Source organism: Salvelinus fontinalis, chromosome 3 (genome assembly GCF_029448725.1).
Source record: "Salvelinus fontinalis isolate EN_2023a chromosome 3, ASM2944872v1, whole genome shotgun sequence".
NCBI lineage: Eukaryota > Metazoa > Chordata > Actinopteri > Salmoniformes > Salmonidae > Salvelinus > Salvelinus fontinalis.
In genome coordinates, this window is record NC_074667.1 from 13,735,454 (window position 1) to 13,751,078 (window position 15,625).

The following is a 15,625-nucleotide window of genomic DNA, read 5'->3' on the forward strand; positions in this document are numbered from 1 at the left end:
CTTTTGTGTCAGGGACTCACAAGTAATGTACAGGTTGTTTTGTTTTTTTTGTATACAGCAGTACTGTGTGTCTAAGACAATTTCCCCCTCGGGAACATTGAAGTTGATCCTGTCCTATTCTAGGGTTTTTCTTTGGAGGACCACTTATATTAAAACTAGTGTTGGTTAACCATCTCGGGGACCGGCCAGCAACATTCCACGGACCGGTGCCAGTCCATGGACATCATCGCTCCGCTCTTTCATGTCTTTTCTTTCTCTCTTCTCAGGGATCTACTTGACGAACATCCTGAAGACAGAGGAAGGCAACCCTGACTTCCTGAAGAGGCATGGCAAGGAGCTGATCAACTTCAGCAAGCGACGGAAAGTGGCCGAGATCACCGGGGAGATCCAGCAGTACCAGAACCAGCCCTACTGCTTACGGGTGGAGAGCGATATCCGGGTGAGGGGCGAAAACAATGATGTCACAAGTTCCGTTGAAGTCGGCTCCCACTATATGGCCAGCCTGCGTAGTCAACATTTTTGTAGAAATTGTAATAATTCCGGCTTTGCAGCATTTTCCGACCCATCGACGTTTCACAAATACCATTTAGTTACGTGGAATATGAATGGGTGTAAATATGAGTAACACAGGGAAGTAATATAACACATGATTGGACTGTTTCCTTTTCACGATTTCAGCTCTACAGTTACCATGTACAGTTGACAGTTTGCCAAGTCATAGCAACCTATTAGTTTTTGTTTAGATATACATTTAGTGATGATCCCTAGCGTCAACTTTAGTCTCATTGACATCAGTGCATGACTAAGTGAAAATTCGACATAAGTGGAAGGTAGGATTCACCACTTAGTAGAGAGTTACTGCCAATCAGCTCCTGACATGTACTATTTGGTTATTTATCAAATTGTCCCCAATCACCCACACCCTTGTCTATCGTCATTAGGACAGCAATGTATATTTCACGATGGATCTTTCTTTCGATCTTTCTGATGACTCCCTCTCCTTTGTATATCACAGAAGTTCTTTGAAAACCTCAATCCAATGGAGGACAAGGCAGAGAAGGAGTTTGCTGACTATCTGTTCAACAAGTCGCTGGAGATCGAGCCTCGGAATGCCCGGTCGTTGCCTCGATTTGTAAGTGTCTTGTTCCTCTCCGATCATAAGGTTCACATGATTATCCTCTCTGTTTGATCAGTTATTGTATTTCAAAAATTTGTTAGGACATTGGATCTTCATGAGTTCAGATGAAAAATACTTTTTGTCAACTATAAAAATAAATACATTTTAGTCATTTAGCAGACTCGACTTACAGTAGTGAATGCATACTTTTTAGTAGTGGCCCCCCCGTGGGAATCGAACCCACAACCCGGATATTGCAAGTGCCATGCTCTACCAACTGAGCCACGGGACCAGACTGGGCCACACTTAAGCATGTGCGGCTCCATGTATACTCTTAAGCAGTGGCGTCTCGTGAAATTTCCGACAAGTGGTGCTGTTGTCAATACGTTGCAAACTGGCAATAAGTAGCTGACAAATAACGCTTATGTAAGTCCACATTTCCAAACGGAATGAGTAGGCTACTACAAATGTTCAACTTATTTGCTAGACTTACAAGCATATGGGAATACAGTAAGAGACAAAAACTTGTGTAGTTTAGTTTTAGCTAACGTCATGGCTCGTTTGACAGTGTCATCTTCTGTGTCTGAACTCACTTCATAACTGACAACAGTCCAGTGTTTTTGTAGATCGTCGCCATCTGGTGTTCAGAGTTATAACTGAAAACCAGGGGCTCTTTGGAAAGGTTCAGTAAGAGCGGCTAGAATCCTATGATAATCAAATTGTATTGGTCACATACACGTGTTTAGCAGATGTTATTGCGGGTGTAGCGAAATGCTTGTAAAATTTTCTAAGGACTAGTAGCAAGGCAGCCCTCTGTTGGCGCCGTTTTTTTAGGTTCCGCAAGGGGTATAGGGATCGCTTTGAATTGCATTGAATTGCATTGAACGCTGGAACTACGCTGCCGATTACAGCAGCACATTTTCTTTTTGAAAAATCGATTTGTAATCTAAATGCAGCTATTTATGTACACAAACTTGATAGTATTACATTTTATAATTATATACATTTTTGTAAATCCATTTTTATCTCATTTGCTGCCAGGTGGGGCGGCGTCCGAGCGCCCTCTATGGACGCAACGCCCCTGCTATTAAGGTAGAAAAAAGACTGACAATTTGTCAGCAGAATTGATACCTATAACAATTACAGGTAACTGCCAAAATAAAGGAAACACTTGAGTAAATGAAGGATATAAAGTATATTGACAACATTTTCTTCCGCACAGGTGTTCCTGAGCTAATTAAGCATTTAACATCCCATCATGCTTAGGGTCATGTATAAAAATGCCCAGTTGCCCATTTTGGCTACCATGGCTAGAAGAAGAGATTGGTGACTTTGAAAGAGGTGTCTCAAAGGTGCATAGAGGGTTTAAAGTGTGTGTGTGTGTGTGTCAGCCACCAGATCTCACCCAATTGAACACATGTGGTAGATTCTGAAGTGTCACCTGAGTCAGCGTTTTCCACCACCGTCAACAAAACAGCAAATTATGGAATTTCTCGTGGAAGAATGGTGTCACATCCCTCCAATAAAGTTCTAAACACTTATAGAATCTATGGTTTATGTTTGTTGGTGTTTATTTTGGTAGTTACCTATAGGTAACACACTAACCAGATAGTTCCCCAATCTTCCGACATTAATTTATCAATTAACTACCAGATAGAAAAGAACCAGCAGCACTTGAGGGCTGAGGGTCTGCAGTTGAGTAGCCCTGACATTATAGTGTTGCCCTGACCCCTCCTTCACCTCTCTTCTCTCTCTCCCTTTCTCCTTTCAGCCCAAGAAGTACAACTGCCCACTCAAGTCGCCCGGCGTGCGCCCGTCCTCGGTGCGCCCGGGCACCATGCGCCACCCGACACCACTGCAGAACGAGCCACGCAAGATCAGCTACAGCCGCATCCCTGACAGCGAGATGGAGAGCGCCGCCTCTGCGCCCAACTCGCCGCGCACGCCCCTCACGCCGCCGCCGGCCTCGGCCGCCTCCAGCTCCACGGACATCGGCAGCGTGTTTGACTCGCCCCAGGGCCCCTCCAGCCCCTTCCACTCCAGTAGGTGGTCCTTCGAGCTGGACGGGGGAGCAGCTTGGGTGGGGATCGTGGCGGAAGGGAGGAGAGGTTGGGTGGGTGGGAGTACAGCTAGAGCTTATAGAGAAAGTTTTTGAGAGTTAAACACAGTTTGAGAGTTTGAATTTAAGGTGGTACCTAAGGAAAATGGTCAAAATGCTTCCTTCCTCCCCTTCTTGGAGTAATCACTGAGCTAAGGTAAGTGATTAGCTAGGTGAATGCAGTGTTCCACTTCTTAGCTTTCACCAATCCAGTCATGTCAGATCAGTGATTACTCCAAGGAAGGAAGGAAGAATGCATGCAAGACCAGTCAGAGTGCAATTGAGTGTTATCGCTGTGAAATGTTTGGCGCCGACATGGATAATGACAGTATTCCAATTTATTTACAGTATATTGTTCTGAGCACAGCCAAAGGAACACAACCTCTTGCCCTAAAGATACTAACCCATTTTACATTACCCTGTAACTCGCATTATACCAGTAACTTTCCCATTTTCAGAACTCCGTTGTAACATGGCTTGTGTGTGTGTGTGGGGGGGGGGGGGTGATGACACCCGCAGTCCTTTCAGAATTGTGAACAGTGAATACATAAACGGGTTAATGGGTGATAGGTCCAGTGGTCCGAAATGAAACTGGTCCATCCGCATCAGTCTCTCCTCCTCTCAGGGCCTTTTCTCTTTTCTCTCCTCCTGCCTCTCCCTCCGTCCAGACTGCGACAGCATCTTTGCCCCGGTCTCTTTACCACAACACGGCCCACGTTAGTATGACCCTCTCAAAGCCAGCCTACCTGTTGTCAGTGAACCCCCCCCCCCCCCGCACACACACACACACCCCATCCAAGCAACTACATCAACTCACCCCCCCGTCTCTCACTCATTCTGACCCTCCCAAGCCCAACTTGCCTCTCCCTACCTGCATGCAACTGACATCCACCTCATTGCTCCAATCTCTGCACACTGTTGCGCCTGTCCATCTCCATGGCAACGAATGTTCATCTGTGTGTGAGTTTCGTAGCTCCAAGTAGACGTTGCCCACGGGTACAGCTCTAGGATCAGTTTACCTCTCTCTGAATACCGACCCTAACCAGGCTACTAACCAGCTAAACTGACCCTAGATCAGTGTCACCCCCTTCTGTTCTCCTGTCCTGAATTCCTTGTCACTGTGAGGTTTTGCTCTAAGCATCCTTGTACAATATCACTCTGTGGTGTGTAGTTAGTTATTGAAGTTGGTCGACGTGATTGCCTCGAACATAATACTTTAGGGGTGTCATTTGCATACCCTTCCCGAAAGGAGAGTGTCTATTACCCATCCAATCCTCATCCTCTATTCTAAATGTTTTCATTTTGCTTGTTTTTTTACTCCATTCTTCGTGGGCCTGAATGTCTGGAGAAATTGTCTGATTTAAGACCTAGGAAACAGTCAAGCAAAAGAGAGAACCCCCCCAGACACTGTTGCCCATCCCTGAGTTGTAGAGTCCTGTATGGGATGAATTAGGGTTAAATATGTGTAATTACTCTCTTCCTGTAAGACTTAATTTGAGTTCCTGATTTCCTTCTATTCCAGGGTCCTCCTCAGTTTCCTCCATGGTGAGTCTCCACAGGAGCACTGAAGACGCCACCGTCCCCCCGCCTGTGCCCCCTCGCAGACGCCCCGAATCCGCCCCCGCTGAATCTTCCCCTTCGAAGGTGACTCTATTTTGACGTTTGCTACCTAATGTTGTTCTGAGACTGTACCATTAGGAGGATTCTCGATTGATTTATTCAAGAATGTAGATGTGGAATGCTAAATATCCAATGAAACACAACTAAGTTGCGCTGTCAGTTATTTGCTAGAGATTTAGATGACAATTTTGAGATTTTGTCGAGTCGTTCTCCCACACTCTTCATATCGTTTGTGTTTCTCCTTCTTTCTCCTTTTCCATCTGTGCGTCTCTCACATTCCAGATGATGTCCAAGCACTTGGACAGCCCCCCCGCCATCCCACCGCGGCAGCCCACCACCACCAAGGTCTACTCACCGCGCTACTCGCTCTCGACCGAGCGCACCTCCTTGTCGGAGCCGCCTGACAGCCCACCCACCCTACCACCGCGGGAGCCCGTGAGAACGCCGGACGTCTTCTCCAGCTCCAACAGCCCCCTGCACCTGCAGCCACCCCCGCAGGGCCGCATCCGCAGCAGCGAACCCACGCTGAGCCAGACCTTCTTCCCCTCCTCGCCGTTCGGCCCGCTCACCCCGCCACCACCCCCGACTCCCTCGCCCTCGCTGGGGCCGCGCAAGCACCTGCCCTCCCCGCCCTTACCACTGCTGGGGCCCGGCAGCCCAGACTGCTGCGGCGACTCAGCCCTCCTCCCTCCGGGGGGTGCAGCTGGCCCCCCTGTGCCCCCCCGCCAGAGCACCAGCAGCGCTGCTGCCCAAGCCATCCCCAAGCTCCCCCCCAAAACGTACAAAAGGGAGTCTGTGTCATACCCGTCCCTAGCGCATCGAGACGGCCCGACCCTGCTGGAGAATGCCAACCCCTTTTAAAAAGACTTGTGTATGTAATCTGGGGCAAATGATTGAACACTAAAGACTTGGACAAAAAACAACATTAATTGTGATGTTGACTTTGAGAAGAAAAAAATGACAATACCAGTGTAGGTTCTTAGCTACCTGGAAAAATAATCATGTGCCCTTATAAAAAAAAAATACTTAAACGAAAGATGATTGTCCTTTTTCATTCGTGTAGACCATTTGGAGATTCCCTATAAAAATCCTTTCGGGGGGGGGGTATCTTACTGTTTGTTTTGTTGTGTGTGTTTGTATGTACAGTATGTCGTTTGTCATTGTCCAATGTTTATTTCATTATTTCATATTTTTTAAGTGAATCGATTGCAGCATTACTTGTCTATGAGCTCGGTGGCCTACCCATGCACATACAGCTTGAACCGTAATAAACCATGAGCAAATACCACACAAGTCCACTGCACTCTGGAGGACGGAACGATAAAGACTACAGCCCAGTTTGTACAGACTCCAGGAGAAATCCACAAACTTAATAGTGTTTTAACTCCCTGTGTATGGGCTAAACGATCTACTAAAGTGGCCCATATTGACCAGAGACGGACCAGAGAGGACTCAAGCTATCACGGTGTTGCAAACCCATTCAACTCCCCCATAACAAATGTCTGTCGTTCAATCCACCTCACTCAGATGGAAAAAGGAACTTGGGAAATCATGTTGTTAGATGGTGTTTAAGGCTTTGTGTAGAGACTCAGTCCGAGGCGAGCGTTTTTTTTTTTGTGCCAGTAGATCGACCAGAGTACCATGATTTAAGGCAGGGTTTCCCAACCTCGGTCCTGGGTGCATGTTTTTTTTTTTTTGCCTTAGCACTACACAGCTGATTCAAATAATCAAAGCTTGATGATGAGTTGGATTATTGAATCAGATGTGTAGTGCTAGGGCAAAAAAACTAAATGTGGGGGGCCCAGGACCGAGTTTGGGAAACCCTGATTCAAGGTACCCATCCACACCAAAGAGGTACTTTTCAAGAAACACAATAAGTGATTGTTCTTAAGTTTGTGTTAGTACTTTTATGTTCTGATTCATTTCTGCCAATGAGTATGTAAAGAAAATTACGATTTGACTTCTTTAAACAAGGGAATAAAAGTGTTTCTACCACTCTATGCAGTAGGTCCGCTATGAAACTAGTTAGAATATATTTGTTTAATGGTCACTGATCTGACTGAAGCTGATTGAGTTATGTACTGGAGACCTTGCTCTATCAGTGACAGAAAGAGTCTGTATGGAAATGTAGTTGCTAATTGTTTACCTCAAACTTCAGCTTGTGTATATGCCCCATACATGCAAGACTCATTTTAAGGTTTTTACATTTTAGTCATTTAGCAGACACTCTTATCCAGAGCAACTTACCGTATGAGTGCATATGTTTTTCGTACTGGTCCCCCGTGGGACTCGAACTCACATCCTTGGCATTACAAGCGCCGTGCTCTACCAAATGAGCCACATGTTACAATTTCTTAACTCATGAAACCACACAATCCTTAGTTTTAGCCTACAATATGATTTTGCTCATGGGTGTCAGGAGATACGCCCCTTTCTGTCCAATGAGGTCATTTCTGGGCACGGTTCGAATTACACAGGCAATACACAGTCAATTCAGGGGACCCCTTTTGACTCAAGTGCACCCCAGAGGCAAGCGTTCCATATAACCCAATTTTGAAAGGAAGGATGAAGGGATGCCTTTTTAAAGCATCCAAAAAGGGCCATAGCAAAATGCAGTTGAATTGCTGGCGCTACCTAGATGGCTAAATATGAATGACTAGCCACAACGAATTGACTTTGTCCTTATTTTGCTTGATCATGAATACAATCCATTTAATCATAGGTAGACCACACTCCAGTCAAATGTTACCAACTCACTATGGAATGGTCATATATTAACAGTACATCTTGAGTACACATTTTAATTAAGAGAACAATAGCCTGTGACTGTGGCAATAGTTTATGTATGTGAAATCAAACTATTTGGTTTATTTGAAGAAGTGCAAGTGTTCCACCTTCAGGTTATACTATGGTTTGTTCCCTAGGGTCAAAATGTGGCCTGTGAGTCACCCAAATGGCACCCCATTCCAGACACAGTGCACTACTTTTGACGAGCCCTAAGTATCCTGGTCAAAAGTAGTGTACTATATAGATTCCGTTTGGGACACACCCAATAGCCTGAAGTAGTTAACCTGGGTTTGTTGTCTTCATTGTAATCATTCTTGGCTATTCTCCCAGGTTTCTTCCAAACGGACAAAGTGCCATAGGGTCATCCTGTCAGTTGCTTCTAAAAACATGTTATTTTTCTGGCCCATACACGGCTGGAGTTTGAGAATCATAGAAATCGAATGACTAGAACGTGCATTCACATTCAAGTCACGTTCCGCGATGGGTCAACTGACGGCAATATCAGTGTACCAATATCTAGGAAAGTAATAATGACCTTTTTAAGGAAAGTTACTTGAGTTTAGCGACCAGGTTGTATGTGTGTTCTGTATGTATGTGATCATCTCATTGACAGTGACTCTGGTGTTTACCAGCAATACTGTGAAAAAGCCTTGGCAATAGAGACCTCTTTAACCCACAACACATTGCTGCAGTGTCAGAAACAATAATTGTGCCACGTCGGTAATAAACGATGAGTAAAGGAATTTGTTTCACTGCTATGTTGAGTTAGAATGTCAACAGACACTCATATTTCACTGTCACGTTAAACTACATACACACTCAGGTTAGGAATACCCGTTTAGCCATTAGTCAAATGGGGCGCTTAGGGGATAATTGGTTGACTGATTAATGTTAGAGTTGTACTGAAGTTCCTGACTCGGTGCAGCTGGTCACCTAGAGACTGTGGCTAATATGTGTGATTTGAGTGTTTCTGATAGTATTGGGAATTGATTACGCCGTTTCAGGAGGAACCTTTAATCATACGACACATCCCATACACAGCTGGAGTCTTTCTAAGCAGTAACTTCCGGGCTCAACCTTCCATCATCTTGCCCAATCAGGCTTCCTGCACAATGTGGGTGACAGCTCACACCCTGTCGTAAATTAAAGGAGAGGAGAGAGAACATCACTCCAAATTTAATTGAGAAATGTTTTTTGTCTACACAGAGGTTTCCCGCCTGATCTCTTAACACGTTCTAAAGTGAATACTAGAAAAATATTCCTAACAGAGAACGTGGGGAATGGTTTTTATTTTGTGATATTAAGTGTTATAAAGGAAATACTGTAACTTGGAAAGCATATACACTACATGTACGGAGTCTCCATCCTTTACATTGAGCATGAAATATGAACAATTATGAATGTTTTTTTAAGATATGAATTTGATTTTAGGAGCCATGAGATCAGATAATTTGTGTCCTATAAACTTTGCACATTAAGTAGCCACGCCCCTAGTGAGGTCAGAGAGCGTGTCAGCCTGACGGAACCGTCCCTTTCGATCAGAGTGCATAAAAGGATTGGTAAAGAAACAACAGCGAGATCAGAAAAGCATGAAGTGGGAGCTACACGTTTAAAATGGTTGGAACTTTGAACCTCAACACGAGGTGAAGAAAGTAAACTCACCTCCGAGACCAGAACATCGCCAGGCTGCAGCTGCACGTGTAACGTGGTTTGAACCCTGAATACCAACACAAGGGGAGAAGACAACTCAACTCTCAGACAATCACTGGTATGGCTGATTAGCTGTCCTAAGAAAAGTGAATTTAAGTGGATCCATTCTACTATTCAAACCAACGTATTCTACTTCTCTCCTCACCACTGAGAACCATCTACACAGCTGGCTAGGCTATCTTCAAGTAAGCTTCAGGAGCAAATGGAAAGTAGAATAAACTCTGTAGTTCTGTTCAGGACTACACGACAATTTTAACGGGCAGAGGAGCACAACAGTAGAAGAGACGGATGAACGACACCTTTTAGACAATCGGAGCCTTACAAGCGTGCCGCGAAAAGGCCCAACAGTGAACCAAGGCATTGACACGTACATTCATGATTTCTTACTCCAAACGGGTGGCAGTTTGGTTTCAAAGTATATGATTACTGTGAGATTAGTTTCTAAAATGTATCAATGATAAATGTATTTTTTCTCTCTCTCCCCCCCCTCTCCATCTCCTTTTGTAAAAAGCAACCAAATTGTGTCAGTCCACTAGGGACCTTTTCCTAATGTATTAAGTATGTATGTTTATCCTCTGTTATCATTTAGTTAGCTAGTAAATAAACAATTAAACCAATTTGTGTAGTACTGAATCATAAGTAAGATTGGTTTTTTTGCAGAAGCAGGAGGTTACGACTGTTCAGAATGATGATATAATGCGAAGTTATGATTATCACGTCAACTGTTTTATGGATGTGATAGGTAAAGACCTTTAGAGTTTAATTCGGGAGATGGTAACTCTAAACAACCGCTCTTATGATGCCCCAAATCCTAATGAGTTAATTGTTAGATTACTAATTTAATTGGGTAACAATTAAACATAGTTGATAAGATAAATAACAATCATCAGATTAATGAAAGTAAAGTCACGGCTCAACACAGTCTGCAACCGGGGGCTGATCCAGCCGGGAGGCCAGCTACCAACCTCAGTCCACGGCCCGGGGGCTGGCCACTCATACCATACTCCATCTACTACCACCCCTTCCAACATGTTTGTCAGATGGCGAAAAGCCAAACTAGTGAAATTTGGTTTCCCGTAATGATATTACATCACAATGACCTTGGTTTATCTGGAATGACGCCACTAGTCTGTCTGTCCCTCTTGCCGCCCCCCACTCCCATCCCACCCCTCCTCCCCATACCCCATACCTCAAACCTGAAAATATAAATAATAGGTTCCCTTAACCGAGCTTGCTCGTTGTGCTGGGTAGGCAGAAATAGAACTTTCTGACCAATGGAATGCTTTAAAAAGGGAAAACTCCCCCTACATGGCATGCTGGGTGAGCTGAATTGACACACAAAAACATTTAAGTATTGCTAACACAGATAGAGGATTCCGACACAGACAGCACTAAGGGATAATCAGGTACCTGGGTGTTCTGTGTTCCTCAACAAACAAAATGTTTAGCCTGTTTTAAGAGTCTATACATGTGTTATGATTGATTCCTTATTAAAGTTTATAAACTCAGCAAAAAAAGAAACGTCCTCTCACTGTCAACTGTGTTTATTTTCAGCAAACTTAACATGTGTAAATATTTGTATGAACATAACAAGATTCAACAACTGAGACATAAACTGAACAAGTTCCACAGACGTGACTAACAGAAATGGAATAGTGTGTCCCTGAACAAAGGGGGGTCAAAATCAAAAGTATTTGCCAGTTCTTGCTGTGAAATGTTACCCCACTCTTCCACCAAGGCACCTGCAAGTTCCCAGACATTTCTGGAGGAAATGGCCCTAGCCCTCACTCTCCGATCCAAAAGATCCCAGACGTGCTCAATGGGATTGAGATCCGGGGCTCTTCACTGGCCATGGCAGAACACTGACATTCCTGTCTTGCAGGAAATCACACACAGAACGAGCAGTATGGCTGGTGGCATTGTCATGCTGGAGGGTCATGTCAGGATGAGCCTGCAGGAATGGTACCACATGAGGGAGGAGGATGTCTTCCCTGTAACACACAGCGTTGAGATTGCCTGCAATGACAAGCTCAGTCCGATGATGCTGTGACACACCGCCCCAGACCATGACGGACCCACCACCTCCAAATCGATCCCGCTCCAGAGTACAGGCCTCGGTGTAATGCTCATTCCTTCGACGATAAACGCGAATCCGACCAGCACGCCTGGTGAGACAAAACTGCGACTCGTCAGGGAAGAGCACTTTTTGCCAGTCCTGTTTGGTCCAGCGACGGTGGGTTTGTGCCCATAGGCGACGATGTTGCCGGTGATGTCTGGTGAGGACCTGCCTTACAACAGGCTTACAATCCCTGTCCAGCCTCTCTTAGCCTATTGAGGACAGTCTGAGCACTGATGGAGGGATTGTGCGTTCCTGGTGTAACTCGGGCAGTTGTTGTTGCCATCCTGTACCTGTCCCGCAGGTGTGATGTTCGGATGTACCGATGCTATGCAGGTGTTGTTACACGTGATCTGCCACTGCGAGGACGATCAGCTGTCCGTCCTGTCTCCCTGTAGCGCTGTCTTAGGCGTCTCAAAGTACGGACATTGCAATTTATTGCCCTGGCCACATCTGCAGTCCTCATGCCTCCTTGCAGCATGCCTAAGGCACGTTCACGAGGATGAGAAGGGACCCTGGGCAGTTTTCTTTTGGTGTTTTTCAGAGTCAGTAGAAAGGCCTCTTTAGTGTCCTAAGTTTTCATAACTGTGACCTTAATTGCCTACCGTCTGTAAGCTGTTAGTGTCTTAACGACCGTTCCACAGGTGCATGTTGTCGTGGTAATTTCCTGTATTACTCAATAATGAGAGCCAACCACACACAAGTCAGAGTTATATTATAAAGTCCATCTTTAATAATATATGAGCTTCACCATAGCCCTTTTTGACTCTCAGATCAATTCATTGTCTATAAATGAATTATCTGAGAGTGTCTACAAAACAATTCTTTGTATCATTTATAGCCAAGATACACCCCTCTCAACTTACAAAGAACCTTTTACTTGAAAGAGGAGTATCCCATAGCTAGATAGCATTAGCTATAAATTATCGTTCAGTTTGGTCTCCTAAAACAAGATTTCAATCTCGTGCTTGGTACCAAAACATTACCTCATCTAATGGCATATATCAATTGTCAATTCTAGATACAACCATGTCAAATACACCCCCTTCTGGATAAGCTCAGAAAAGACAGTGATTCTCTAGGTCATATACCATGAAAGATAAGTTGAACACATCAGAGAGGTAATATAATGGTTCCAGACACTGCCATACTCCTCCCCTCTCTGGGCCCAAGTGACTTTTCCCTAGAGAGAAAGGCCAATGCAACTGCCCACAGTATAGTCCAAAGGGAACCATTCTAATGACAAGTATCTCACAAGCATATGATGAAATAACATCTTATCTATGTTACCTAACTAATTCTGATTCAGCCACGACAATGTTCATTAATTGTTATGGTTCATTGAAAAGGATGGGAAACAGTGTTTAAAGCCTTTACAATGAAGATCTGTGAAGTTATTTGGATTTTTACAAATTATCTTTGAAAGACGGTCCTGAAAATGGGACGTTTCTTTTTTTGCTGAGTTTATATGTTTATATCTGTTTATTCTAATGGTTTTACCATCTGTTAAATTGTGTGCAGTGTGTGTATTGACACAGTGTTGACTCCGTGCGCGCGTGCGTGTGTGTGTGTGTGATACTCCAGTGTGTTTCAGATGTCTGCAGCTATGAGGGGGGTTGTCCTTCTCTTTATGCTTTCTCTCTGGCCTGGAGACAAGGTGGATGCTCTGATCAGTGAAACAAATTTATCAAAACTGATTACAGAGATGAAAAAGTGAGTACTTCTCTGTTTTGTTGTAACTATATAGTCTCTGTTTTAAAACCACACTTCTTATTACCCAAAGAATCCCTTGCATTAATATACTATACATGAATATACTCAGAACAATAAGATGCACTGAAAATCTTTAAGCTACAAGATGACTACAGTTGAGGCCTATCATCGTGGGGCACAATGTTGTACTTTATTGGCTGTGACATTACATAAAACCCATCTTCTCTGTGTCAAGTGCCCATTCCAAATCGACCCCAACATCTGTGAAGTTGAAGAGCTCTGGAAGACTACTTAGTTATAACACACAATGTAATACTGTAGCTCAATGTGTGAAGATAAGATTCCCTTATGTATTGTTGGAAGGGTTGGACGGTATCCAGATTTTCATATTGTCATACCATCCTTCTCTCATACTGGTATAGTTAAGCAATAAGGCACGTGGGGGGGGGGGGGTTGGTATATGGCCAATATACCACGGCTAAGGGCTGTTCTTAAGCTCAACACATTGCAGAGTGCATGGACATGGACACAACCCTTAGCCATATATCACAAACCCCCGAAGAGCCTTATTGCTATTATAAACTGGTTAACAATGTAATTAGAACAGTAAAAATAAATGTTTTGTCATACCTGTTGCATACGGTCTGATATACCACAGCAAAAAAGCACCATTGGCATCTATACCAGAATGCTAACAACATTTGCATAAGTAATAGCGAATTTCAATGGAGGCTGCTCGCTGAATATGCTGACGAAAATAAACCAATTGCAAAGACATGCAATCCAGCTTATAAAGTAAAAGATACAGTACAAGTCACGCCCTGACCTTAGAGATCCTTTTTATGTCTCTATTTGGTTGGGTCAGGGTGTGATTTGGGGTGGGTATTCTATGTTCTTTCGTTTTATTATTTGTATTTACATGTTTAGGCCGGGTAGGGTTCTCAATCAGGGACAGCTGTCTATCGGTGTCTCTGATTGAGAACCATACTTTTTCCCACCTGTCTTGGTGGGAAGTTAACTTTGTTTGTGGCACATAGCCCTTAAGCTTCACTGTTGTTTTGTATTGTTTATTGTTTTTGTCTGCGTCATTTTTATAAAGGAATATAAACGCTCACCACGCTGCACTTTGGTCCACTTCCTTCAACGGCCGTGACAGTACCAGTCAAATGTTTGGACACACATACTCATTCAAGGGTTTTTATTTATTTTTACTATTTTCTACATTGTAAAATAATAGTGAAGACATCAAAAGTATGAAATAATATATTTGGAATCATGTAGTAACCAAAAGAGTATTAAACAAATCAACATATATTTAGTATTTTTGATTCTTCAAAGTAGCCACCCTTTGCCTTGATGACAGCTTTTCACATTCTTGGCATTCTCTCAACCAGCTTCACCTGGAATGCTTTTCAAACTGTCTTGAAGGAGTTCCCACATATGCTGAGCACTTGTTGGCTGCTTTTCCTTCACTCTGCAGTCCAACTCATCCCAAACCATCTCAATTGGGTTGAGGTCGGGTGATTGTGGAGGCCAAGTCATCTGATGCAGCACTTTATCACTCTCCTTGGTGAAATAGCCCTTTCACAGCCTGGAGATGGGTTGGGTCATTGTCCTGTTGGAAAACAAAAAATGATAGTCCCACTAAGCCCAAACCAGATGGGATTGCGTATCACTACAGAATGCTGTGGTAGCCATGCTGGTTAAGTGTGTCTTGAATTCTAAATAAATCACAGACAGTGTCACCAGTAAAGCACCATTACACCTCCTCCTCCATGCTTCATGGTGGGAACCACACATGCAGAAATCATCTGTTCACCTACTCTGCGTCTCACAAAGACACGGAGGTTGGAACCAAAAATCTCACGTTTGGACCAAAGGACAGATTTCGACCAGTCTAATGTCCATTGCTCGTGTTTCTTGGCCCAAGCAAGTCTCTTCGTCTTATTGGTGTCCTTTGATAGTGGTTCCTTTGCAGCAATTTGACCATGAAGGCCGGATTCACGAAGTTTCCTCTAAACAGTTGATGTTGAGATGTGTCTGTTACTTGAACTCTGTGAAACATTTATTTGGGCTGCAAGTTCTGAAGCTGGCAACTCTAATGAACTTGTCCTCTGCAGCAGAGGTAACTCTGGGTCCTCCTTTCGTGTGGCGATCCTCATTAGAACCAGTTTCATCATAGCGCTGGATGGTGTTTGTGACTGCTCTTGAAGAAACTTTTAAAGTTCTTGACTGGCGTTTCCCTTTGCTTATTTGAGCTGTTCTTGCCATAATATGGACTTGGTCTTTTACCAAATAGGGCTATCTTCTGTATACCCCCATATCTTGTCACAACAAAACTGTTTGTCTCAAATGCATTAAGAAAGAAAGAAATTCCACAAATTAACTTTTAACAAGGCACACCTGTTAATTGAAATGCATTCCAGGTGACTACCTCATGAAGCTGGTTTCGAGAATGTCAAGA

General features: G+C 43.8%; 1 protein-coding gene across 4 annotated transcripts in view; it reads left to right on the forward strand.

Annotated features, from left to right (window-relative positions):
* The window catches only part of LOC129839452 (son of sevenless homolog 1-like), a 69,626-nt gene extending 62,791 nt beyond the window's left edge, over window positions 1-6,835 (forward strand). The window contains exons 18-24 of one of the 4 annotated variants that reach the window (XM_055906927.1): window positions 267-439; window positions 1,016-1,132; window positions 2,159-2,209; window positions 2,889-3,159; window positions 3,884-3,931; window positions 4,738-4,859; window positions 5,118-6,835. In XM_055906927.1, coding sequence (XP_055762902.1) covers window positions 267-439; window positions 1,016-1,132; window positions 2,159-2,209; window positions 2,889-3,159; window positions 3,884-3,931; window positions 4,738-4,859; window positions 5,118-5,696 — 1,361 coding nt within the window. In that variant the 3' untranslated portion in view covers window positions 5,697-6,835. The remainder of the gene's footprint in view (window positions 1-266; window positions 440-1,015; window positions 1,133-2,158; window positions 2,210-2,888; window positions 3,160-3,883; window positions 3,932-4,737; window positions 4,860-5,117) is intronic. The other 3 variants (XM_055906937.1, XM_055906943.1, XM_055906950.1) reach the window with 3 other exon arrangements.
* Window positions 6,836-15,625: the final 8,790 nt, after the last annotated feature.